Genomic DNA, 27173 nt, shown 5'->3' with positions numbered 1-27173 from the left:
TTTGGGATCATTGTCATGCTGAAAGACCCAGCCACGTCTCATCTTCAATGCCCTTGCTGATGGAACGAGATTTTCACTCAAAATCTCTCGATACATGGCCCCATTCATTCTTTCCTTTACACAGATCAGTCGTCCTGGTCCCTTTGCAGAAAAACAGCCCAAAAGCATGATGTTTCCACCCCCATGCATCACAGTGGGTGTGGTGGTCTTCGGATGCAATTCAGTATTCTTTCTCCTCCAAACACGAGAACCTGTGTTTCTACCAAAAAGTTCTATTTTGGTTTCATCTGACCATAACACATTCTCCCAGTCCTCTTCTGGATCATCCAAATGCTCTCTAGCAAACCGCAGACGGGCCTGGACGTGCACTGGCTTCAGCAGGGGGACATGTCTGGCAGTGCAAGGTTTTGAGTCACTGGTGGCGCATTGTGTTACTGATAGTAGCCTTTGATACTGGGGTCCCAGCTCTCTGTAGGTCATTCACTAGGTCCCCCCGTGGGGTTCTGGGATTTTTGCTCACCCTTCTTGTTATCATTTTGACACCACAGGGTGAGATCTTGCATGGAGCCCCAGATCGAGGGAGATTATCAGTGGTCTTGTATGTCTTCCATTTTCTAATAATTGCTCCCACAGTTGATTTCTTTACACCAAGCGTTTTACCTATTGCAGATTCAGTCTTCCCAGCCTGGTGCAGGTCTACAATTTTGTCTCTGGTGTCCTTCGACAGCTCTTTGGTCTTGGCCATAGTGGAGTTTGGAGTGTGACTGACTGAGATTGTGGACAGGTGTCTTTTATACCGATAATGAGTTAAAACAGGTGCCATTAATACAGGTAACGAGTGGAGCCTCGTTAGACCTTGTTAGAAGAAGCTAGACCTCTTTAATAACCAGAAATCTTGCTTGTTTGTAGGTGACCAAATACTCATTTTCCACTCTAATTTGGGGGAAAAAATCTTTAAAAATCAAACAATGTGATTTTCTGCTTTTTTTCCACATTCTGTCTCTCATGGTTGAGGTTTACCCATGTTGACAATTACAGGCCTCACTAATCTTTTCAAGTAAGAGAACTAGCACAATTGGTGGTTGACTAAATACTTATTTGCCCCACTGTACATTATGTTTGACATGACAGAATAGAATACAACTGAATTCTGTGAAAGGGTGAATGCTTAGTAGATGGTTATTTTTAAAAGTGTTCTTGTGCGCACACACGCACACAAACACACACATGCATACACACCCACACACACACACTCTGAAAATAGGTTGACTTCATTCTCACCATTATTTTGGACTATGTTACTACCGTAAGTCATTTTTCTGGGTTGTACCTTCTCCCAAACCTCTCCATGTTTCGTATGTTTCATTGGATGCTTATTTTACATGACGTGGAAAATTTGTCCACAGGAATGCTGAAATAACAGTGTTAGGACTGTGGATGGTTTCCATCAAGTTTGAAAATGTGTCCAGCTTCGGCCACTCCCAGGATGTGAGACAGGCATTTAAATAAAGAGAGTTTGTATACAGTATGTCTGCGACATTTTGAGTGCAAAAATTAGGTCTCCATAAACTGAACTAATAGATAATCACATAAAGATTTTGTTGACAGCAGTTTAGGGATGGAAATGTGTGTGCATGTAAATGAGTGCCTGTCCATTTGTACTTGTCCTTGCATGGATAATGGCTTTTGATTAACCAGGAGAAAAGGGTCTACTATGCTGTTCTGGCATATGTCCAAGACTGGGACCCTAAATTTCATCTTGACTTCACTTGGAAACAAAGTATCTACTGTCTTATGGGTGGAAAATCATTAAGTCAAGATTCTTAGCAAATGATCTCATTTTTATTCTGAAGGGTTTCATTCAACAGATTCTTATTAAAGTTGATTTTATGCTCTGTTATTCTTTCAAGTTACAAATCGATATACTATCTTTTCTTATGATCACGTTTATTCAGAAGCTCATTACAATATCTGGGTGCTGTAAGTAAGAACACGCTAATGCGTTTTTTTGTTTTAAATATGTTTTTATAATTGTTCTTGGCAATTGTTTTGCATATGAAGCTTAGCAGAGCTGGTTAAAGTTTGGTGAAGTTATATTTTGGATTCACTGAAATGTGATACATTTCTGTTATGGATAAGCCCTATCACTCTGTGTATTGGAAAGTCATAAAAATAAACTTCAGCTTTCTGTATGCACTACAGCATCATTTTTCATCTTTTGTATTTACTTTTATCTAACACAAGACCCAATCTACCCTATTGTTGAACTATTAAATGTACTCGAACTATTCCTTATTGTTTTTGCTGTCTTTTTCAACGTTTTTTTTGTGTGTGGGTGTGTGTGTAGTCTGAAGATGATGGCGGATGCCAGCGACATGTTGGCAGCTGCTCTTGAGCAGATGGATGGCATTATAGCAGGTTCGTAACTTTCCTTTAAAAGTGTATCGTCCAAAAAGCTGTGAGAAACTATAAGACTCTGCTGTGGTCCACTTTATTTCCAGAAAAAGGACACAGTGCAAATAACCACTTAAACCTGAATTTTGTGTTCTGTTAATATTGTTTCCACATTCACACTGTGTGGGATGCTGGGATCTATATTTATACATGTTCAAAAGGTATACACTTATAGTGATTCATTTTTTTTGTCACTGGAGCTAATGGTGTCATTATTTGGGTAAAGTAACAAGGTTTTGGGAATTGTAATACTCAGTACAGTTGTGGTCAAAAGTTTACATACACTTGTGAAGAACATAATGTCATGGCTCTCTTGAGTTTCCAGTTATTTCTACAACTCTGATTTTTCTCCGATAGAGTGATTGGAACACATACTTCTTTGTCACAAAAAACATTCATGAAGTTCAGTTCTTTTATGACTTTATTATGGGTTAACAGAAAAAGTGAACAAATCTGCTGGGTCAAAAATATACATACATGGATCTGAAAAAGCGAATCATTGACTTGAACAAGTCAGGAAAGTCACTTTGAGCCATTTCAAAGCAGCTGCAGGTCCCAAGAGCAACAGTGCAAACAATTGTTTGTAAGTATAAAGTGCATGGCACTGTTTTGTAGAGGTGTGCAAAATTTCCGATTCTTAGATTATTCGCGATTCGGCCGTGGAAGATTCGAGAACGATTCACAAACATCCAAATTCCGATTATTGAAATATACCAGGTAAAGCGGAAGTAAAACACACTCAGCGCGCCGCGCGGTCAATGAGGAACGGAGCGAGAGTAGCTAAACATCATGCTTCTCATTACCCGGCCCCTCGGGTAATGCCAATGCTCAACTCACGGCTCTAGCTCAACTCATGCCACGAGATAAAAAAACACAACAACATACCTGACTGCTGCTGAAAAGCTGCTACAAAGTAGCATAATGTTATGGTAGATATCATATATATATATATAGGACAAGATGCATTATGGATTCGGTAGCGTTAGCAGCTCACCTACAAAAAGCTAGATGCGGGTGTTAGTAAACGGCCGCCATCTTAAAGCAGTACACCTCCCTGCAAGGCTGTTGTAGCGAACCTTCCAAGCAAACCTAATTAACTTTTTATCTAAAATACTCCTAAATCGGTAAAATATTGACTTGAATCTATCTTTAAAATAGTTTTAAAACTTTCACATGTCGAAAGTAGACAAAAGGGAAATTATGGAATAACGGGAGCATTTTTAACAACTTTAACGGTTGATTCACAACATTAAATTAATTTAATGTAGTTTAAAGCTGCTAATACAGAATGGGGACTGGAGTTTTTTATTTACTGTTATTTTTGTATATTTGTTTACTGCTATATGTTAACTTGATACTGAAATAGTTGTTTGGTTTAGCCTGAAAGTATTTTTGAACAATTTTATTTAAAGAAAAAAAAAAAAAAAAAAAGGAGGGGGGTGCATCAATAATCGTTTTATAATCGAATCGGAGCCTCTGAATCGTAATCGTAATCGAATCGTTAGGTGCCCAAAGATTCCCAGCTCTACTGTTTTGTCACTGCCACGATCAGGAAGAAAACGAAAGCTATCATCTGCTGCTGAGAGAAAATTGGGCCAGGAGGGTGAAGATTCAACCGAGAATCACCAAAAAGCAGATCTGCCAAGAATTAAAAGCTGCTGCAACACAGGTGTCAGTGTCCACAGTCAAGCGTGTTTTGCATCTCCATGGACTGAGAGGCTGCCGTGCAAGAAGGAAGCCCTTGCTCCAAAAGCGGCACCTTAAGGCTGAAGTTTGCTGCTGATCACATGGACAAAGATAAGAGCTTCTGGAGGAAAGTTCTGTGGTCAGACGAAACAAAAATCGAGCTGTTTTGCCACAATGCCCAGCAATATGTTTGGAGGAGAAAAGGTGAGGCCTTTAACCCCAAGTACACCATGCCTACCGTCAAGCACGGTGGTGGTAGTATTATGCTGTGGGGCTGTTTGCTGCCAATGGAACTGGTTCTTTACAGAGAGTAAATGGGATAATGAAGGAGAATTACCTTCAAATTCTTCAAGATAACCTAACGTCATCAGCCCGAGGATTGGGTCTTGGGCGCAGTTGGGTGTTCCAACAGGACAATGACCCCAAACACACATCAAAAGTGGTAATGGAACGGCTAAATCAGGCTAGAATTAAGGTTTTCAAGTGGCCTTCCCAAAGTCCTGACTTAAACCCCATTGAGAACTTGTGGACAATGCTAAAGAAACAAGTCCATGTCAGAAAGCCATCAAATTTAACTGAACTGCACCAATTCTGTCAAGAGGAGTGGTCAAAGATTCAGCCAGTAGTTTGTGGATGGCTACCAAAAGCGCCTAATTGAAGTGAAAATGGCCAAGGGACATTCATTCATTCATTCATTCATTCATTTTCCATGCTGCTTCTCCTCACGGGGGTCGCGGAGGTGCTGGAGCCTATCCCAGCTAACATGTTACTAAATATTAGCGCTGCTGTATGTATATTTTTGACCCAGCAGATTTGATCACTTTTTTCTGTTCACCCATAATAGTCATAAAAGAACCAAACTTCATGAATGTTTTTTGTGACAAAGAAGTATCTGTTCCAATCACTCTATCAGAGAAAAATCTGAGTTGTAGAAATAACTGGAAACTCAAGAGAGCCATGACAAGTTCTTCACAAGTGTATGTAAACTTTTGACCACAACTGTATCTACCAAGACTATGTATAAAATACAAAAAATTCACTGGGCTTTTTCTGAGGCAGTATTGATATAACTGGCTGTTTTCTTTCATACCATATACTTATTCCTTTTGTTCCTAATTCTTTTATGCTTCTGTACATTAGGATCCAAGGCTCTCGACTACTCCAATGGGTTGTTTGATTGTCAGTCGCCGAGCTCTCCTTTCATGGGCAATTTACGGGCTCTTCACCTTTTGGAAGACCTTAGAGGCATCCTGGAGCTGCTGGACAATGATGGACGGAACAGTCTTCGCTGCCAAATCCCTGACTCAACAGCTGAAAGTCTGGTCGAGTGGCTTCAGGGTCGCATGGTAGGTGCCTCCAAACCATGCATTGAATTTTGCCGACAGCAGCTTAGCCTTACCGTGGATTAGTCTAATAAAAAATGATTTCATGTCAAATGGCTCTTGCACTGCATGATGTCATAAAGTTGTTTAGCAGCAATTTATTAGTACATTTATACTATACAAACACACAGTGACCACATACTGTTTTAGCATCTTTTCAATGTTAGCAGTTTGTTTGGATTGCTTTAATATCTGGCTTGATTTTGCATGTTTGCACATTCTACGGCCAAGGTTGCTTAATCCAAAAAAGCAGACAGACATTAATTTAATGGAGGCGACAACAAAATCGTTTGCTAAGTGGAAACATGACTACCCTATTAGCAGAGTTCCTTTGGAATGCATCAACTGCTGTCTTTTGTCACAACAAAAATGCTGATTCTAGACCTATGTTGTGTTTGGGGGGGAGGGATGGCCTACTGCCAGTTTTTGTACAATGCTGTAATTCACTCTGTCCAGCAGTTTCAATGCGGGCCTTCCGTTTAATAATGTAAGATTTTATTTCTGCTGAGCGAAGAGTTCAGCTTTGAGACCTTTAAACTGAAACCAGACATGTAATATTGTCACTACTTTTCCATACACACACACACTTCAGTATCTAATATCCATCCAAATTCTTCAACTAATCTGTCTTTCTTTTCTCATTATAGTCCAATGGGCACCTCTCTGTTGGAGGGGGTGACCACTATCAAGAGAGGCTTACCCGACTTGAGAGTGATAAGGAGTCCCTGGTGCTTCAGGTAGAGCCAGAGGCCACAAAGACGTATTCTCTTTCAAAATGAGTTTTGGAACAGACCGATGTCCTCTCGCATGTAGGTCAGTGTGCTAACCGACCAGGTGGATGCTCAGGGGGAAAAGATTCGGGACCTCGACTTGTGCTTGGATGAGCACAGGGAGAAGCTCAACACAACAGAAGAAATGCTACAACAGGTAACATTTACAAAGTCACAAACATTACAGTGGTATGAAAAAGTATCTGAACTTTTTGGAATTTCTCACATTTCTGCATTAAATTCCCATCAAATGTGATCTGATCTTTGTCAAAATCACACAGATAAAAAAAGTGTCTGCTCTAACTAAAACCACCCGAACATTTATAGGTTTTCGTATTTTAATGTATGCAAACAATGACAGAAGGGGGGAAAAATAAATTAGCCATGCATTTAATATTTTGAGTGCCCCCCCCCAACCCCCCCTTTGGCTGCAATACTTTTAACCACACGCTTCCTGTAGCTGCAGATCAGTCTGGCACATCGATCAGGACTAATCTTGGCCCTTTCTTCTCTACAAAACTGCTGTAGTTCAGTCAAATTCCTGGAATGTCTGGCATGAATCGCTGTCTTTAGGTCATTCCACAGCATCTGAAAGGGATTCAAGTCTGGACTTTGACTTGGTCTCTCCAAAACGTGTATTTTGTTCTTCTAAAACCAATCCGAAGTTGATTTACTTCTGTGTTTTGGATCAAGGTCTTGTTGCAGCATCCATCTTCTTTTTAGCTTCAACTGTCTGACAGACGGCCTCAGGTTTTCCTGATAAAAATCCTGATAAACTTTTGAATTAATTCTCTCATTAATGATTGCAAGTTGTCCTGGCCCTGAGGTAGCAAAAAGCCCCAAATCATGATGCTCCCTCCACCGTGCTTCACGGTGGGGATGAGGTATTGATGTTGGTAAGCTGTTCCGTTGTGTGTTACTCCCAAACAATTCAACTTTGATTCCATGAATCAACAAAATATTTGGCCAAAATGTCTGTGGAGTGTCTAGGTGCGCTTTTGCAAACATAAAACGAGCAAAAATGTTTTTTTAGACAGCAGTGTCTTCCTCTGTGGTGTTCTCCCATGAACACCATTCTCGGCCATAGTATTACATATAGTTGATGTGTGCACAGAGATATTGGACTGTGCCAGTGATTTCTGTAAGTCTTTAGCTGACACTCTAGGGTTCTTTATTACTTCTCTGAGTATTATGCGCTGAACTTTTGGCCTCATCTTTGGTGGACGGCCACTCCTTGGGAGAGGAGCAACAGTGCCAAACTCTCCATTTGTTGACAACTTCACTGACTGTCAATTGATGAACATCCAAACTATTAGAGATGATTTTGTATCCTTTCCCAGCTTTATACAAATAGACAATCCTTGATCGCAGGTCTTCAGACAGCTCTTTTGACCCAGCCATTATACACATCAGACAATGCTTCTCATCAAGACAATTCTTACCAGGTGTGTGTTTTATAGTGGGCAGGGCAGCTTTAAACCACTGATCAGTGATTGGGCACACACCTGACTTAAAATGTTTGGTAAAAATTAGTTTCACTTGCTCTTTAAGTCTCTTTAGGCATGAGGCAGAGGGTTCATTTACTTATTCACCCCCCCCCCCCCTCTCATTTTTTGCATGCTGTCCTCATTATAATATGACAACCTATAAATGTTTGGGTGATTTTACTTAAAACAGTTTTTTTCATCTGTGTGATTTTGACAAAGATCAGATCACATTTGATGGGGATTTTATGCAGAAATGTGAGAAATTCCAAAAGGTTCAGATACTTTTTCATACCACTGTATATTGTAGTTGTTGCTTTCTTTGCTTGTCTACAATAACAATTGCCATGATCGTCTCAGTGATCACATAGTGAGTTTTCTTATCCATGCTCTGATTTTTCACTACAGGAACTTTTGTGCCGAACAGCCCTCGAAAACCAAAAGATGGAGCTTGTATCTGAGTTGTCCAATCTGAAGTTAAAACTAAATTCCTTTCAGAAAGAGAGACTGGACTTTGATGAACGATTTCGGGACAGTGAGGTATGCAAAAAAATGCCACTGACAGGAATACGTAATCTTTGAGTCATCTACAAGTATTTTCCCTTGTTGCCCACCCCCAAACACAAACAATTAACAATATGAAAAAAAAAACATTTTATTGCATTGAACAAGCTAACTGAAATGTTGAATGTTGGAGCATAATTACAATTCCTGAGAAATTAATGTGTATAAAGACATCTGGAAATAGGTGTCTGTATTTTTGTCCGTGATCGACACACTTATTAGCATTCCTTGAAAGAATTATTTTAATAGTGTCTTCTTTCAGGATTTAATTCTGGAGTTGAATGAGTTGCGATACAGAATGACTGAGCTGGAGAGTGAAAAGCAACAATATGAAAAGAATCTTAAAACAACAAAGGTGAGTTTATTAATCTGAAACTTATTTTTAAAATAGCTGCGGAATCAATTTACTTGATCTGGCCTGTTTTTTTTTTTTCCTTTTTCTTCACTGTAAAAGTCCCAATAAAACCAGATTTAGGTTGCAACTAATGACCACTTCTTTTAATAACTGATTAATCCTAAAAGTATTTTTGATTACAAACACAAATGCAGACATTAATACCTTTTCTCTAAAACCAGGTTTAAATTCCCACCACAAAATCAACTGATTGCTTTATAATCGCTGTCCCAAATACGGACAATGGTCCTGCGAATACAAAGAACTGAGAATAAACAATTTTAATAGTTATGGCGTTTGTTAAAACAGCTTCTTCTTGGAAGACTTTTTGTCCGTTCATGAGGCCACTGATGTTTGACAAGAGATGTAGTTCATGCCAAAGTTAGGTTTTGTGCTTGTGGTCAGGGCTTTGAAGTTCTGACAACATAAAACATGATTTACCCCTACTGGGGGGACACAGTTATGCTGTGTCTTCCCCACAATTTTCCTATAAATGTTGGGAAAATGGAAATGTCCAAAATGTCTTGAAAAGATTAATTCTTAATCTTCATGAAAACTAACACCTGATTGATTTGCAACAGCTGCGGCATGTTTCCCAATACAATACCACTAGGAGTACAGTGTATCGCTTTTAACTGGATGGTCTTGCACATTCTCTCTCATTTTCTTGGTTTTTCCTTCCGCAAGTCTTTAATGGCCAAGCTTTCTAGCCAGAAAATCAAAATGGGCCAGATGCAGTATGAGAAACAGAGGAAGGAGAACAAAGTACAGGCTCTGAAGGTTGGCGTTGCTCAGGATCGCTGTTGTGTCTGCTCTATGATTATGGGTTTGGCCTCTCCCTTCCTTCGGCTCCTCCTCTATTTTTTTTTTTTTTTAAAGTATACCAAAAAGTTTTTGTTGTCTTGCAAACCTCCTTTAACCCTTTGAACCAAATGCACATTGAGTACAGCTAGAAAAATAAAGATTCCAGACTTTAAAGACAGCTTAACCTTCTTTGCTTGGATTTATTTTGATGCGTGAATGTCTAATGTTTGCCTTTATAATGTGTCTTGTATTGTTCTTCCCTTTAAACTGGGCGTACTCTGTGTCCCCCATCACCCACCTTACACACATAACCTTTACAGGAGGGGTGACTCTCTTTCTCTCATTTGCAAGGTCTTTGATCCTCCCTCCTCTTTTTACATGTTGGACATTCTCGAATTGGAGGACATTACTCACCCTTCAAATTCTTAATAATCCTTGTACAAATTAGTAAAAAATGTAATTTCTTAATGAATTTAATTGTAATATGACCATGAATAAGAGATCATATATGAGAGAAATAGGATAATGCTTAAAAAAATATATTTTTAAATACCAAATAAGTTTGGAGTATCCACTAAAATGCCATTTTTCTCATGATCCAAAATAAATCTCAAATAAAACAATTAAAATTACATTTTTTAAATCTTTTTTTTTAATTGCTGTCACTTGTAACTGTAATAACGTTTGTTATAATAAACATATTTCAAATATTAGTCATTATTCTTTGAACTTTTATCCTAGAATGTGCACTCAACTTTTACTATCACGCTTTTTTACATAATAGAAGAAGATAGCAGTGAATCACATGATACACTGGACCTGAAATAATCAGTTTCCCAAAAAAATGGGTTGAGGAAATACCAGTATATACATGCTTTTATTTTTCATATACGTACATATACAATGTATGTGTGTGTGTGTGTATATATATATATATATATACATATATATATATATATACAGGGTGACCCAAAAAAAAGTTTACACTGCCATAATACAACTTAAATGCCATGTTTATTCATCTTAGAATTAGAATTTAATCACAAATTATACATTATTGTAAAGAACATGTACAGTACACTCTATTTTTCAATGTGTCCTCCCTTAAGTGTCACAACAGCCTCCAAGCGCCTGCGGAACACTTGACAGGTCTTCTTTATGTAGGATGCTGTCATCTTTTCCCAAGATCTAACAATGGACCTCTCCAAGGCTGCCACAGAAGTTTGTGGCTTCTTACAGGCACTGTCCTCCACAGTTGCCCATATGCTATAATCCAGGGGATTGAGATCTGGACTCTGGGGTGGCCACATATCACCTTGTCAATCAATTTTTTGGTCCGCACAGATCGGGTTTTCCAGACCCAGGGTTTCGTGAGGCTGTTCCAGTATCTTTCTGCTTCTTTTTAACTTTGTAGACTGCACATCTGGATATTCTCAGATTTGCTGCAATCTCAGTAGGTGTCAGACCGGCACGCAGCAATTCAGGTACAGCTAAAGTTTTCTTCATTTTCAGCAGAAGCACAGGAATTTTAGAGACGAGCGATTACCAGCTGCATTGAGTGACCTTAATGAATCACTTAAGCATGACAACCTATTTAGATATGTTTCAATGGCTTTAAACAAGCAGTCAACTAAGTGTAAACTTTTTTTTGGGTCACCCTGTAACATATATATGGCGGAAAACACTCAGGTGACTTGAAGTTCGGCTTTGAGACCCCCAATTTAGCCCAATTTAAAATTTTGTCCTATACGCATGTATGATACATCATTGGAAAGCTTAAAATCTCAATTTTCTGGGGGAAGAAAAATTGAACAGGAGGGCATTTAAAAAAAAAAACATTTTAAACAGCAAAACCCTAACTGGAGGTGAGAGAATGCGAGAGCATAATTAAAGACACCATGATTTTAACGAGATATTATCGCGTACTTACCTCTTTTCGATCGAAAACTCCCTGTAGCATGTATCACCAAGTGTCAAGACACAGCTGTGAATGGCCACCGACGGATTTTGGGAGGGTTTTATGGGTGAAACATGGTAGTATAACAATGGTCGTGATGCAGAAATCGCAGACATCAAGGAGTGGTCGAGATTTTCAAATACTGTAGTTACCCTTTTAAACGTTTTTTGTTTTTTGTTTTTTTCTATTTTTTTTGTTTGCATCGATTATTTATCATCTAAAATATTGGGGGGAAATGGGAGCGTAACAAAAAAAATACATTTAAGCGATAGGTATGAGGTAGATATCCAGGACTTATTTACAGACGCAATTTTTTTCATTGTGACGTAATTTGTTTAAAAGTTTAAAATATGTGAGTGAATAATTTTTAAAGTTTTTTTTTTTTTTTTTTAACCAAATATTAGACATCAAATAATCATTCTAAGCTAAAAATGATGACAAACATGAAGTTTCGAATAATAGATATAGTTACATACCTTCTTTTTATGGCTAGGTTGAAACAAAAATTGGTAAACGGGGGTTTCCAGGGTAAAACCGACAAATTAAAAATAGTTCGGGGGCTTAATGCGCCATGAATCTGCTATGGCAGCATATAGACGTATTGTTCTATCACACTCAACAGTCAACAGTTATTTTGGCTTAAAATACAGCAGTTTATTGTAAAGAAAGGTGCTTGTTCAGCCTTGTCTGTGTTTTCCACCATGTATGTATGTATGTATGTACAGTGCCTTGCAAAAGTATTCGGCCCCCTTGAACCTTGCAACCTTTCGCCACATTTCAGGCTTCAAACATAAAGATATAAAATTTTAATTTTTTGTCAAGAATCAACAACAAGTGGGACACAATCGTGAAGTGGAACAAAATTTATTGGATAATTTAAACTTTTTTAACAAATAAAAAACTGAAAAATGGGGCGTGCAATATTATTCGGCCCCCTTGCGTTAAGACTTTGTAGCGCCACCTTTTGCTCCAATTACAGCTGCAAGTCGCTTGGGGTATGTTTCTATCAGTTTTGCACATCGAGAGACTGACATTCTTGCCCATTCTTCCTTGTAAAACAGCTCGAGCTCAGTGAGGTTGGATGGAGAGTGTTTGTGAACAGCAGTCTTCAGCTCTTTCCACAGATTCTCGATTGGATTCAGGTCTGGACTTTGACTTGGCCATTTTAACACCTGGATACGTTTATTTTTGAACCATTCCATTGTAGATTTGGCTTTATGTTTTGGATCATTGTCCTGTTGGAAGATAAATCTCCGTCCCAGTCTCAGGTCTTGTGCAGATACCAACAGGTTTTCTTCCAGAATGTTCCTGTATTTGGCTGCATCCATCTTCCCGTCATTTTTAACCATCTTCCCTGTCCCTGCTGAAGAAAAGCAGGCCCAAACCATGATGCTGCCACCACCATGTTTGACAGTGGGGATGGTGTGTTCAGGGTGATGAGCTGTGTTGCTTTTACGCCAAACATATCGTTTTGCATTGTGGCCAAAAAGTTCAATTTTGGTTTCATCTGACCAGAGCACCTTCTTCCACATGTTTGGTGTGTCTCCCAGGTGGCTTGTGGCAAACTTTAAACGAGACTTTTTATGGATATCTTTGAGAAATGACTTTCTTCTTGGCACTCTTCCATAAAGGCCAGATTTGTGCAGTGTACGACTGATTGTTGTCCTATGGACAGACTCTCTCACCTCAGCTGTAGATCTCTGAAGTTCATCCAGAGTGATCATGGGCCTCTTGGCTGCATCTCTGATCAGTTTTCTCCTTGTTTGAGAAGAAAGTTTGGAAGGACGGCCAGGTCTTGGTAGATTTGCAGTGGTCTGATGCTCCTTCCATTTCAATATGATGGCTTGCACAGTGCTCCTTGAGATGTTTAAAGCTTGGGAAATCCTTTTGTATCCAAATCCGGCTTTAAACTTCTCCACAACAGTATCTCGGACCTGCCTGGTGTGTTCCTTGGTTTTCATAATGCTCTCTGCACTTTAAACAGAACCCTGAGACTATCACAGAGCAGGTGCATTTATACGGAGACTTGATTACACACATTTGGATTCTATTTATCATCATCGGTCATTTAGGACAACATTGGATCATTCAGAGATCCTCACTGAACATCTGGAGTGAGTTTGCTGCACTGAAAGTAAAGGGGCCGAATAATATTGCACGCCCTACTTTTCAGTTTTTTATTTGTTAAAAAAGTTTAAATTATCCAATAAATGTTGTTCCACTTCACGATTGTGTCCCACTTGTTGTTGATTCTTGACAAAAAATTAAAATTTTATATCTTTATGTTTGAAGCCTGAAATGTGGCAAAAGGTTGCAAGGTTCAAGGGGGCCGAATACTTTTGCAAGGCACTGTATGTATATATACATACATACATGGCGGAAAACACAGACAAGGCTGAACAAGCACCTTTCTTTACAATAAACTGCTGTATTTTAAGCCAAAATAACTGTTGAGTGTGATAGAACAATACGTCTATATGCTGCCATAGCAGATTCATGGCGCATTAAGCCCCCGAACTATTTTTAATTTGTCGGTTTTACTGAATACTTTTGCATATACATACATACAGTGCCTTGCAAAAGTATTCGGCACCCTTGAATCTTGCAACCTTTCGCCACATTTCAGGCTTCAAACATAAAGATATGAAATTTTAATTTTTTTGTCAAGAATCAACAACAAGTGGGACACAATCGTGAAGTGGAACAACATTTATTGGATAATTTAAACTTTTTTAACAAATAAAAAACTGAAAAGTGGGGCGTGCAATATTATTCGGCCCCCTTGCGTTAAGACTTTGTAGCGCCACCTTTTGCTCCAATTACAGCTGCAAGTCGCTTGGGGTATGTTTCTATCAGTTTTGCTCATCGAGAGACTGACATTCTTGCCCATTCTTCCTTGCAAAACAGCTCGAGCTCAGTAAGGTTGGGTGGAGAGTGTTTGTGAACAGCAGTCTTCAGCTCTTTCCACAGATTCTCGATTGGATTCAGGTCTGGACTTTGACTTGGCCATTCTAACACCTGGATACGTTTATTTTTTAACCATTCCATTGTAGATTTGGCTTTATGTTTTGGATCATTGTCCTGTTGGAAGATAAATCTCCGTCCCAGTCTCAGGTCTTGTGCAGATACCAACAGGTTTTCTTCCAGAATGTTCCTGTATTTGGCTGCATCCATCTTCCCGTCATTTTCAACCATCTTCCCTGTCCCTGCTGAAGAAAAGCAGGCCCAAACCATGATGCTGCCACCACCATGTTTGACAGTGGGGATGGTGTGTTCAGGGTGATGAGCTGTGTTGCTTTTACGCCAAACATATCGTTTTGCATTGTGGCCAAAAAGTTCAATTTTGGTTTCATCTGACCAGAGCACCTTCTTCCACATGTTTGGTGTGTCTCCCAGGTGGCTTGTGGCAAACTTTAAACGAGACTTTTTATGGATATCTTTGAGAAATAGCTTTCTTCTTGCCACTCTTCCAAAAGGCCAGATTTGTGCAGTGTACGACTGATTGTTGTCCTATGGACAGACTCTCTCACCTCAGCTGTAGATCTCTGAAGTTCATCCAGAGTGATCATGGGCCTCTTGGCTGCATCTCTGATCAGTTTTCTCCTTGTTTGAGAAGAAAGTTTGGAAGGACGGCCAGGTCTTGGTAGATTTGCAGTGGTCTGATGCTCCTTCCATTTCAATATGATGGCTTGCACAGTGCTCCTTGAGATGTTTAAAGCTTGGGAAATCCTTTTGTATCCAAATCCGGCTTTAAACTTCTCCACAACAGTATCTCGGACCTGCCTGGTGTGTTCCTTGGTTTTCATAATGCTCTCTGCACTTTAAACAGAACCCTGAGACTATCACAGAGCAGTTGCATTTATAGACCCTACCCACGTGACGTCACAACTCCGCTCTCCTGACTGGTGCCGCCCAATTGTCCGTCAACACATCATGTTTACCTGTTACGGCTACGTACATTCCTCCTATTTACGGCGTGTTTTTCTGCTCGTTAACATTAATAATCAAAATGGTGAAGGCGTGTGTGGCGGTCGGTTGCAATAACAGAGAAGATAGACGGAGAGACTTGAAGTTCTACCGGATTCCGAGAGACCCGGAGAGGAGAGAGCGAGATGGGCTGCTGCAATTCGACGAGAAAACTGGGCTCCAAACGATTACCACAGATTATGTAGTAGTCATTTTATATCTGGTAAGATGCATTTAATATATATTTAGAGGGTTTTGGGCTGACAACCACAATTAAGATCATTGCTAGGCTAATCGCTGACAACATACACGTATGTATGTAGTGAGAGTGCTATCGCTAAACCATATAAACATTAAAAGCCCTAGCTCCATTGACAAATGACATGAAATACATTAGACTTGACAGTGGATGTTAGCAAGAACAAAAGATTTTGAATTGAAAATTTCGTAACTCACCTTTCCAAGCACAAGATAGATTCCTGCCCAATTTTCGTGGACGAGGACCTGTTTCACCCAACCAGCAACGAAGTATTTATAAGCCTCCAAGCTCTTAAAGTTTTTCAAACTTTCGTGAGAATAGGCGGATTTTGTGTGGACAAGATAGTTGTACATATCAGGGTAGCTAGCAGATGTCAGGCAAATACGGCGGAGACAGCGGGTCGAAAAACATCGATTTAGGCATCAAATATGGATCTGGCGAATGGATAAACTGAAGCTTTTCCACATAACGCCTTTTATGCAACGCATCAAGTGAGTTTACGGCATCCGAAAGCACCGGGTCTTCCATGAAATGCATTATAAATTGCTCGATCAATTGAGACCGTTGATAATACAGACACAAAATGACGGACAAGGGGGCGGAACAATACAGCGAGCACGTGATTTTGTGACGTCGGTGGGTTTCAGAGATCCTCACTGAACTTCTGGAGTGAGTTTGCTGCACTGAAAGTAAAGGGGCCGAATAATATTGCACGCCCCACTTTTCAGTTTTTTATTTGTTAAAAAAGTTTAAATTATCCAATAAATGTTGTTCCACTTCACGATTGTGTCCCACTTGTTGTTGATTCTTGACAAAAAAATTAAATTTCATATCTTTATGTTTGAAGCCTGAAATGTGGCGAAAGGTTGCAAGATTCAAGGGGGCCGAATACTTTTGCAAGGCACTGTATATATATATATGTGCGTGTGTGTATATAAAAGAAATCCTTGATTCAATGTTTCACTCAACGTTACGCAACCCATATGATCAGAATAAAATAATTTTTCATTATTTTTTCTCTTTACATGACATTTGTTGTCTTGGTCAGAAGTAACAGCTTGCTTCAACCTTAAAAAAAGCTAATTGTACAGATAAGCAACCCAGTTACTGTTATTATGCCAAATATAGTAAATACTTATCAAACAAGTCATGTAATAAAACATGTAAATTTGATCTGTGAGATCAGCTATGAAGACTTTTAGGAAAACCAGAGAAGTGCAGGCTTATTTTTCAAGAATTTTAAATTCACAATGTCCTCCAATCCTGGAATGACCCACATAATCTTTGCAGCCAGGAGGTTGCAAATAGGACTCAAGAGACGCACCCCAGGTTTTGCCTGCTTACCCCATAGGAAACATCAGAATCTGTGAACCTTTTGGTGTTGGTTCTTTTGTTGTGTGAAGTTAGGCGAGGTATCTTTGTGTCTGTGAGAATGAAATTACACGTGTGCTGCGTTTAACAGGAGGAGCTCGTCAAACTGAGAAGGCAACTAGAGGGCAAAGACAAAGAGGGCAAACTACAGGACGAGACGGGCTTCAAAGTCATGGCCTCAAGCAGTATTGATCCTACTGAGAGAGGTGGGAAACATTGTTAAATTACGAGAGCATGCACATTAATTTTAAAGTTATTACAAGGCTGTTGAACGGTCAGTGCGTTGGGGTGCTTTCTTTATTTTATCAGAAGGCATAACTGACTGCAAATTGTATTTTATTCTCCCCGTGTGTTGCTCTTTATTCTCTCATCCAGATGAAACTCTTAGAAAGAGGCTGAAGGAAAAACGTAAGAGGGTTTATACTTCTGTTCATAATTGCACCCATCTCAACCTCTGTTTGCATGAACGAGCATGAGCCATGTGAACTCTGCTTGTCCATTACTGTATTTGCCCATCAGAGCGCTAATATGCCCTGAGAACATCACAATTCCTTTAAACTAGGTTGTTTTTATGCAGTTTCTAAGGATCTAAACCGAACCAAGCCAACATCATCCTCAAGGCCATCACAGTTTGTTTTTAAAATATAATCTGGTACTGCCACATTGCCTGTTAAGCCTTGTGGTTTTTGACAGTAATGAGGAATGAAATGTGTTGATAACCTTTCAGGCTGTTCACTCATCCTTCTGCCTCAAACCCTGAAGATCACCCTGCTCCCCCTAACTTCTCTAAACACTTCCTTCTCACACCAGTGACCAATGTGTGTTCTGCTAACCAATGTTGCTATCGTGTTCATTGGTCTGTTACATTGTTTGACTGTCTCCATATTTGTGCCTTGACTGTCACTGATCTTTCTTATATTCGTAGTTATCGTATTGATGTTGATGTTACTAAATGCATGAAAAATAAGTTAAGATTGATCTGATGTTTTACCTTCATTTTTAGTGATTTTTTCCTAATGTCCAGGGAGTGTGACAATATGGCGTTAGCGCGTTAATATGTATTCCAATAGGTTATCGATATAGTCCTGTCAAAAATCGTTTAATAAGGTGAACCAATGGGTGGCTACTGAAATTTTCCACTAAAAGTGTCTGTTATGAAAGACTCATTTGTTTACAAGAATGTTGCAATAATATAGTGTTGCTGTGTTCATTTACAGAAACATTGCACTGAAATATTCTCTGTGAGGAAGTTTTTGACACCTTGCCCATGAAAGTGCAAAAAATGTTTTTTGTTCCATGGAGTATTAGATTGTTTTTCACTTTCATAATTGTAGCTGTAGAATATTGCAGGTTGATTTCCTGACCCATGTATCGATAATTGTTGTATCACCGTATCGTAAGATCGTTATCCCCGTATCAGAAATCGTATTATCTAGTAAGGTGCGCAGAGGTTGCTGCCCCTAGTCCTGAGCAAAGTGCTTAATATAAAATAATCAATATACAAGTGCAGATCGTGTTGGGTTTTCATATATAATAAACGGGTAAAAATCAATGGTGATAATGGATATGGCGGAAAACACTCGGGTGACTTGAAGTTCCACTCTGAGACCCCCAATTTGGCCAACTTTCAAAATTGTCCGATATGCACGTGTGATACATCATTGGAAAGCTTAAAATCTCAATTTTCTGGGGGTAGAAAAAAATGTGAATTTATCAAAAAAAAAATATATATATATATATTTTTTTTTTTAAACAGCGAAACTCCATCTGGAGGTGAGAGCATGAAAGAGCAGAATTAAAAACTCCATGACTTTGACGAGATATTATCGCGTACCTTGTTTTGTTCCAAAAACTCGATGTAGCATGTATCACTGAGTGTCAAGCCACAGCTGGATTTATGGGGGATTTTATGGGTGAAACATAGTAATATAACAAGGGTCGCGATGCAGAAATTGCAGACATTAAGGAGTGGTCGAGATGTTCTTCTTTCATATATTTACCCTTTTAAACGTTTTTTTTTTTTTTTTTTTTTTTTTTTTTTTCTCTGTTTGGATGGATTATCATCTAACATATCGGAGAAAAGGCAATAGTTACAAAAAAAAAGTACGATTGAGCGATGAGGTAGATTTAAAGATTAAAGATTTTAAGTTTAAAATATGCGAGTAATTTTTTTAAGAATTTTTTTTTAAACGAAATATTAGACATCAATTAATGATTCAAAGCTAAAAATGAGAGACATTTTGAATAATAAATTATTTTTGTTTTATGGCTGGGTTGAAACAAAAGCGGTTGCGCGACGTCTGTAAACGGGGGTTTTCAGAGTAAGACGGACATATTAAAAATGGTTTGGGGGCTTAATGCACCATGAATCTGCTATGGCAGCGTATAGACATATTGTTCTATCAAGCACATCAGTTCTTTTGGCTTAAAATACAGCAGTTTATTTTAAAGAGAGTGCAAGAACAGAAACTGCTTTTTTCAGTCTTGTCTGTGTTTTCCGCCATATCTAAAATATAGGTTGATAAATTAATTTGAATAATATGACAGTTTAATGTCTTTTTTTTTTTTTTTTTTTAATTCTTCTATTGTAAAGTCAGTCAAAACGTGAACAATGTTAGGCTCCATTGGAAAATGAAGGCCATACCGCCCTACCATATACAGTAAAACGTACTATAAAATTATACTTGTCACCTCACCAAAGCATACAGTTTGCATAGCTATTCAAAAAGAGTTGGCTTTTTATGTGCCTTTTTGATAAGTTGTTCGACTAGATTCACTTGCGGGGCAAATGTATCTTTTATCTCTAAAGAAGACTGCAGTGGTACAGTTAGTTTTCTTCCTAGCTCTTGTAAGACACTTCTAAAGTGGTAGTGTTGCTTGAGTAAATTCCACGTCTACGTAACTTTCCACGGAGCCCAGTCCTCTGGGACAGCCAGCCCTTTCAGCAAGGACCTCCAGGTCTGTGTATTAAAGTAAACCAAAATAGTAATTTAAAGCAATAACACAAAATGAGGTGGTTTTTCATTGGATTTTGATTACTTTAACCAACTGATTTCTCATCTATAAGCTACCAACTTTCACATGTCTAATGTTTATTGTTACTCATTAGATGTGGAAGTGCAGCGAATGAAGAAAGCGGTTGAATCGTTGACAGTGGCAAATGAACAGAAGGTATAGTTGCCCTCAATTTCCTAGATATAAAAGAGGCTCTTTACTCTTTTTTGAGTTGAGCAAACTCTCTTGTTTGCAGGACCATAAGATTGAGGAACTCAAGCAGTCACTGATGAGGTACAAGAAAGTTCAAGACATGGTGATGTCAGTGCAAGGAAAAAAAGGTTTGACATTTCTTTTTAATTTACAACTTGTTACAATGTCTGAAAATTAAAAGAAAATAATTATATTTTCTGGTTGACATTTTTTTTTCAATGCATTGTTGTTTTCATTGTTTTGTAGAGATTTCTAATGAGAATGTGGGGTGTCATGCTGATGGCTCCACTTCATGCTTGTCATCAAACTATGTTTCTACAGACCCAAATGAGCTTACAGATGGTGAAGAGCAAAGGAAAAACCCAAATGAGGTTTGTCCAGTGCAATGTGACAAATATCTCTATAGGTATTTTGTTTTATTTTCCTTTTCAGGCGTGGACAGGCAACAATCCAAACGTACAGCATTCATTTGTGTTTACATTCAATTAAACCCGAAAAGAAAAATGGCTGACGGGAGAAGCCAAAGCTTATTAGATCCTGTCCCCAGTATACCAAATTATCGAATAACTATTTTGACATTTCAAATTGTGTGATGATTACAAGTGATTATGGATTGGGTAAATGTTCATCTTCCCAATAGTCATTGTCGATCACGGCGATTAGTTCGTTTTGTTGATTCGATCCGGTATATTAGTTCATAGTTCAGTGTGACTTAGTTCATTTTGCTGATTCGATCCAGTAGATAAAGGATAGCTGAGGACATACGGCAGCCTGCATCCGTCACATCCTTAAGTTGATTCATTCCTCGTCGCGGTCTTCATTCCTTACTGCATTCCGACGAACAATCATCTCCAGATTGCGCAACTCCATGGTAATTTTCATTACCGTTCTGCTTGTGGCAATGTTGGATTTGGATGCAGCTAGGTCATTCTTCACCTGAGATATGTCGTCGCTGGCGTGCGCTGCAGTGTTAGTGATCACAGCCGTAGTGGTCAATTCTACTGATTTCCAATATATAATAATAATAATAGTATAGATATATAGTAACTATAGATATTATGAATTGCATGTAAAAATCCCTGTTTAAACATGAGTAAACTTCATTTTCCTTAAGAATAGACTTTAAAACAGTGTCTCACAATCACTTCACATATTTGAAACTTTAACATGTTAACATCGCTTTTATTGAATAGTAGTTGTTTACTCTCTTTCTGTGCAGGTGATGCAGGAGTCCTTTATGGAATGTTGGCACGGGCAATGTGCATTAAAGTTAGCGGCCTTTCTGTGCATCTTTCTTGCAGCTGGAGATCCTCAACGGGCTCTGTGAGGATGGTTCACCCTCGTCCAGCTCTTCTTATCGTGAGCAAGCCACAGACCCTTCAGCTACAGATGTGGATAGGTAAAATATTGATATTCTCTCCACAAAAAGGCTACCTGTTTTTTCTTAAAGGTGATATATGGAGTTTGTCACTTTTTTTATTCGCAACTGCCACCTCAGGCTTAAAGCATAACCACAGCCTGTGTTAAGCTCATGCATGCTTGTCGCCCATCCAATCAGCACCAGAAACATAAAATCGGCAAATGTGGTTGTTTACTGTTAGTAGCGAGTTTTAACTGGGTTAGAGAAGTGTTTTTGTCAAGCGAAGACTAGGTGAAGGCTTGGTGAAACAGCCTGCTGCCGCGGGGAAGCATGTGGACGTGCGCAGGCACGTGTTCATCCAAAGTGTTCGACCCGAAGTCTCTCTATTGAAGGAAAGGAAAAAAGGCTTTTTGAGCCAGTCTCAGTTAAAATGTCAGGGCTCTGTGTACTTATCAGGGCATTGGTGGAGCGTACATGAAGTATAAAAGACTTTGAAATTAATGCAAAAAAATTTCTGTATTGCACCTTTAAATGTTTTTAATGAACGTACGTAATTGTATATTTTATTCCTTGTAAAAATATATTTTGGTATAATGATATATACCGCATATGTGCTAATTTCACTGCCTGTGTGGATAACTTTCATTCTAACGCAAACCTTGGGTTGGGCGATCTGTTCAAAGAAAGGATTATTTTTTTTCATACTGTCCCATCTTGAATTTTTTTTTTTTTGACAATTTAAAAATATAAAGTTTTTTGTTTCATTCAAAAAAAAAAAAAAAAACAACTGGAGCCGGCGTCATAATCTTGTAAATTGGGTACGTCGTAACCCGGGGACTACCTGTGTATATATAATTAATAGATATATACTAAAACAGCTAACGGAAAATTACCAAAATAAATTGACATGAATTGTTTTGTCAGCATGCAAAGGCATTTTAGATGTACTGTATCTGTGTGAATATTCATAACACAATGCAAACTTTTAAGCTAATGGATTTTTGAGAACAAAGAATTGCAAAATGTTTTGTATTTTAATGCACAGTATGTGCAGTTTTCTTTATCATGTTTGTTTAGTTTTACAGTTTATCTCAACTGGAATGTAATAATTTGCTTGAAAACCATCAAAATTATTTTTAAAGGACTATCTTGTCCATTAAAGTGAGGCTTAATTAAATGTCACAGCTGATTACTAAGATCAACCTCAAATTTTTTTTTCGGGCTATGATCTCAAAGCTGCTAAGCCCTACTCGAAACATTTTCTTTTCGTGCCACATTCCCACTGTTAACAACTTTTATTGATCTGATGATCTTTACAGTGGTCAAGATACAAGCAAGTCTGTCGGCCATGAACTTGTGGAACGAAGCAATACGGATAAGGTAAAATACAGTCTTTATTTTACCCTTTTCTCAATTATCAGTTCATTTCCTATACGTACAGGATATTTTAAAATCTGCATCTCATAAATTATCCATTTTTTAGCATTATAATTATTCAGCAAATCATACTATAGCAGATCAGTTGTTGCACGCACTTTATTCACTGTTCTATTCATGCAAATGTGTGCTATTCTAGAACACACGTGTGGACATCACACAAACGGTTGACAAGCCACCAGCAAGTTCCCCCGCAGTCTCGCTTATAACCACAGATGACGACAGCTTTGGCTCCAAAAAGGCCCGCTCATCTTTCGGAAAGGGCTTCTTCAAGCTACGTGGAGGCAGGAAGACTGGAAATTCCCAGAATCTTGGTAAGCACAAAGCGAGGTAGCTGAAAGTTTAGTTTTCTTTCCCACTGTGGACATTTTTTTAAAGGCAACAAGACACACCCATGGGATAAACCACACAGGCCATCATTATCTTCAAGCTGCAGTTCTCATTTGATTGTTAAAATCTGTCTGTGTGGTTTTGTGTGCCCTTTTTCCCCTATATGTGGACTCCTATTTGAATATTAGTTCCTCCCCAATTTTTTGTTTTTTTCAATTATGAATTCTGTGTATCATGTTTTTCTTCTTCTTGTCATGTTTTGTGTGTGTACGTAATACATGAAGACCGCAGCCGCAGTGCGAGCGCACCTATGCTAGGTACAGTATAGCCCGCTGCTCATTGCAGGAAGGATTGATGAAGATACTCCGTGTCTTCATTGTACAACTCTCTTTCCTGAACTCATCGCTCAGCTCCTGTTTTAGAAGCTGCAGAGTCCTAACGGCAAAACTCTTGTCACTAGGGTTGCCAACCGTCCCTTGAAAAACGGAATCAAAAGTATGCATCCAGTATTAAGCTAATAAGGGACGCGCTTTGTCCTGTATTATCATGAAAATCAAAAATATTTTTATATTTGTAAAACGAACAAATACTGGTATGATGCTTTTCAAGAATATGTAGGACAGGGGTGTCCAAACTTTTTGCAAAGGGGGCCAGATTTGGCGTGGTAAAAATGTAGGGGGCCGACCTTGGCTGACGTCCTTTACGTAGAACAATATATTTAAGCAAAATTTAGCAAGCCATTAAGTGTGTCACATTTACTTTATTATGTTTTTTAAATGAATATTTTCAACAATCTCGCAACTAGCCTTTGCGGCGTTCTCTTTCGACTCTCGGGCTCTTGCGAAATACTACTGCTGTGAAATTAAACTAGCTTCAAGTTGCTTCAATTTCTCGCTGTGTATCTTCCCTATAATCTTGTCGTACATGTCAGCGTGTCTTGTTTGGTAATATCGCCTCACATTGAAATCTTTAAGAACAGCGACTGTCTCTTTGCAAATGAGGCAAGACACAGTTGTTGCATATTTTAGTGAAGAAATAGTCCAATTTCCACCTATCCTTGAAGCGTTGGCCGTCACAGTCAACTTTTTTTTGTTGATTGTCGCCATTTTAGAAAATTGGAAGTAGAGGGTCAAAGGGAGTAATGTTGCTTAGCCCTTAAATACCTGCAACATGAAGCAATTATCAGAGAATCCCAAAATTTGAAAAATAAGGTCCTAATGAAACCTTTTTTTTCAAATTTGTGAAAAGAAAAGTCAGTATGTGTAATAAGCGCTCTAATTTCTATAACCCATGCTAAATCATGTTTTTTTTTTTTTTTCCAAAAAGAAATGTCAAAATTCTAAATCTGAAAATCATGAAATTTTAGGTGTATCAAATGTGATACATTTGGCAATAAAGGGTTAAAGTGCTGCTGTCTTTTAGTGGGTAAATGAGGAGCAGCATTTCGTGTGTAAGCTACTTCATATGCTGGTTGCAGTACTGCTGACCAATTTATTAAGTCTGTGTGCGGGCCAGATGTTATTGATTTTATGACAGAGGCTGGGGGCCGGATGAAATTTGACCAAGGGCCGCATTTGGCCCCCGGGCCGGACTTTGGACATGCCTGATGTAGGAGAACGCATTCTACCGCCTCTCCTGCTTTCTGACCAATGAAATGACAGAACAATGACAATCCCGCTCATCTCACTGGTCGAGGGACTGCGGGTTGTCATTATGATATTGGAAGACATGATATTGATATTTACTGTGTACTTTATTTTTACTATTTTTATTATATTTTTGTAGTCTGTCAATTTCATTTGCTTTTCCTTATTAATTTTGCAATGATCATTTGTGAAACTGTTATTGCTGAGGAGACTTCGAACGCACCTAAGTTGTAAAAAAAAAAAAAAAAAAAAAAAAAATGTTCCTAACCATTAATGTTTGCTCGTTTTAAAAAGGTATTTGCACTAAAAATACTACCAAAAACACATACACACAAAAAAAGGCTCAGGACCTCTAGGATTAAATTATACAGTTTTAGATTTAGCACGACAGATGTTAATTTTATTGTAGTGTTTTTCTGTATTAAAAATACATTGCTGATAATTATTCTTTTTCACGTGCCTGTATCAATCAAATACGTACTTCATTCAGTTTCGGGTAAAATTATTATAACTTTTTATTTTTTTAAATCACCTTCCCCATACAAAAAATAAAGGGTGACTGTTATCGGGCTCTACCAATCAGGTGTCCCTTTTTTTCAGGGAGTTGGCAACCCTACTTGTCACTAGTCACAGGTTTTCTGTGAAACATATAACTTTGTGTTGTGTGTGCTGATTTGGCTGCGTGCCTGCATGCATTTTTTTTTTTTTACCCCCATCATTCCAAATCCCAGCCTGAACACAAATGATTGCACATCTGAAAGATCCTCCTCCAGTTCTCTACCTGCAAATCTTTCAAGAGCGTAGGTTGGTCTAAATATTGGTAGGGACGATATAACTGCATTATCTGCATGTACACTTTTTGCTGGGGACAGGACATTAATAAGATCAAACCGATTGGGTGAACGGCGGTCAGGGCAACATTTCTCACCAATAAGAACCTAATTACTGGAATTGATAGGCTAAATGATTAATGCAAAATAAATCTGTATTGACTTGTACTAACTTTCACACTGCAAATTTTAAAGTATAATATCTTAATTTGATCATTTTTCTTAAATCTAGTCAAATAATTTTTTCATCTTGTTTTGAGTTTTAAAGGCTAGTTAACAGATACATGCATCAGATTGTTCCATTTACTTTTAGTAAATATTACAATTTGTTCTTATTAGTCCCATACATCTAAAAGCCGGTCATTTTTCACCTAAATGAAGAAGAAAATGCTTTCAAATAATGTTTTGAACAATATTTGTTCTTGAATTAAGAACATTTTGGACAAACAAGTTTTTTTAAAGATTAAATATACAAATTTTATGCTTAAAATAAATCTGTTAAGCTAATTTTTAGCTAGCTATTTTTCATATTTCAAGAAATCTGAGTAAAATTTACTTGAAGCACTGGCAGATAATTTTACCTATTTCTAGTAGATTTACACTGAAAACAAGGGAATTTAAGTTGTTGTCCCCCCCCCCCCCCACCAGTTTTAAGGAGGTGGGTTTTTGCAGAGCATATAATATGTATTGGTTCAGGTGATACACCATTCGATTGTATCCTTTCCTTTGTTTTGAAAAACTACTAAAGACACATTTTGAAAACTTAATAAATGTCAGGAATTTATTTGCAAATTCAGATTGCAATATTTGAACATAAATTATATTAACATGCACAAGAAATATAAACTTGTTAATCATCTCTTAAGTATCCAGGAACAAACAAAATAAACATTTTTCTTATATCACTCAAAATTGTCTTTCTAGATAATACAACAAAAAAAAGTTCTCAGTCTTGGAATAACAAAAATGGATAAAAATGGAGCCTTCCTTAAGGATTGACACTGTTTTGTGCACAAGCACAGCCAAACTTAAAAAATGAAAGCTACTTTGGGCTGCTTTAAGACCACATAACTAAAATAAAAATGAAAACTGGGGAGAAGGGTGTAAACCTTGGTTCACTACATTTCTTACAGCTGAGCAGAGTTATATTTCCCAGTTTAATTATCGTTTAACATAATGGAAACCACATACAGGAGGACACTTATACTGTAACTAAGCAGCTTCCTACTCAGGTTAGCAAGTTCACACAGTTTATGGTAATGGCAATGTCAA

At 38.2% G+C, this 27173-nt stretch overlaps 1 protein-coding gene across 8 annotated transcripts in view; it reads left to right on the top strand.

Annotated features, from left to right (window-relative positions):
• Positions 1-27173, top strand: part of ppfibp1b (PPFIA binding protein 1b) — a 52668-nt gene that overhangs the window by 9705 nt on the left and 15790 nt on the right. For 2 of the 8 annotated variants that reach the window (XM_057836386.1, XM_057836393.1), the window contains exons 2-17: positions 2348-2418; positions 5281-5486; positions 6170-6259; positions 6336-6449; positions 8185-8316; positions 8603-8695; positions 9422-9514; positions 17183-17297; positions 17467-17499; positions 20201-20262; positions 20342-20426; positions 20545-20669; positions 21600-21697; positions 22978-23038; positions 23235-23409; positions 23710-23742. In XM_057836386.1, coding sequence (XP_057692369.1) covers positions 2355-2418; positions 5281-5486; positions 6170-6259; positions 6336-6449; positions 8185-8316; positions 8603-8695; positions 9422-9514; positions 17183-17297; positions 17467-17499; positions 20201-20262; positions 20342-20426; positions 20545-20669; positions 21600-21697; positions 22978-23038; positions 23235-23409; positions 23710-23742 — 1579 coding nt within the window. In that variant the 5' untranslated portion in view covers positions 2348-2354. The remainder of the gene's footprint in view (positions 1-2347; positions 2419-5280; positions 5487-6169; positions 6260-6335; positions 6450-8184; positions 8317-8602; positions 8696-9421; positions 9515-17182; positions 17298-17466; positions 17500-20200; positions 20263-20341; positions 20427-20544; positions 20670-21599; positions 21698-22977; positions 23039-23234; positions 23410-23709; positions 23743-27173) is intronic. The other 6 variants (XM_057836390.1, XM_057836388.1, XM_057836391.1 and 3 more) reach the window with 6 other exon arrangements.

This window comes from Corythoichthys intestinalis, chromosome 5 (assembly GCF_030265065.1).
Source record: "Corythoichthys intestinalis isolate RoL2023-P3 chromosome 5, ASM3026506v1, whole genome shotgun sequence".
Taxonomy (NCBI): Eukaryota; Metazoa; Chordata; class Actinopteri; order Syngnathiformes; family Syngnathidae; genus Corythoichthys; species Corythoichthys intestinalis.
This window is presented reverse-complemented; position numbering and strand designations above follow the sequence as displayed.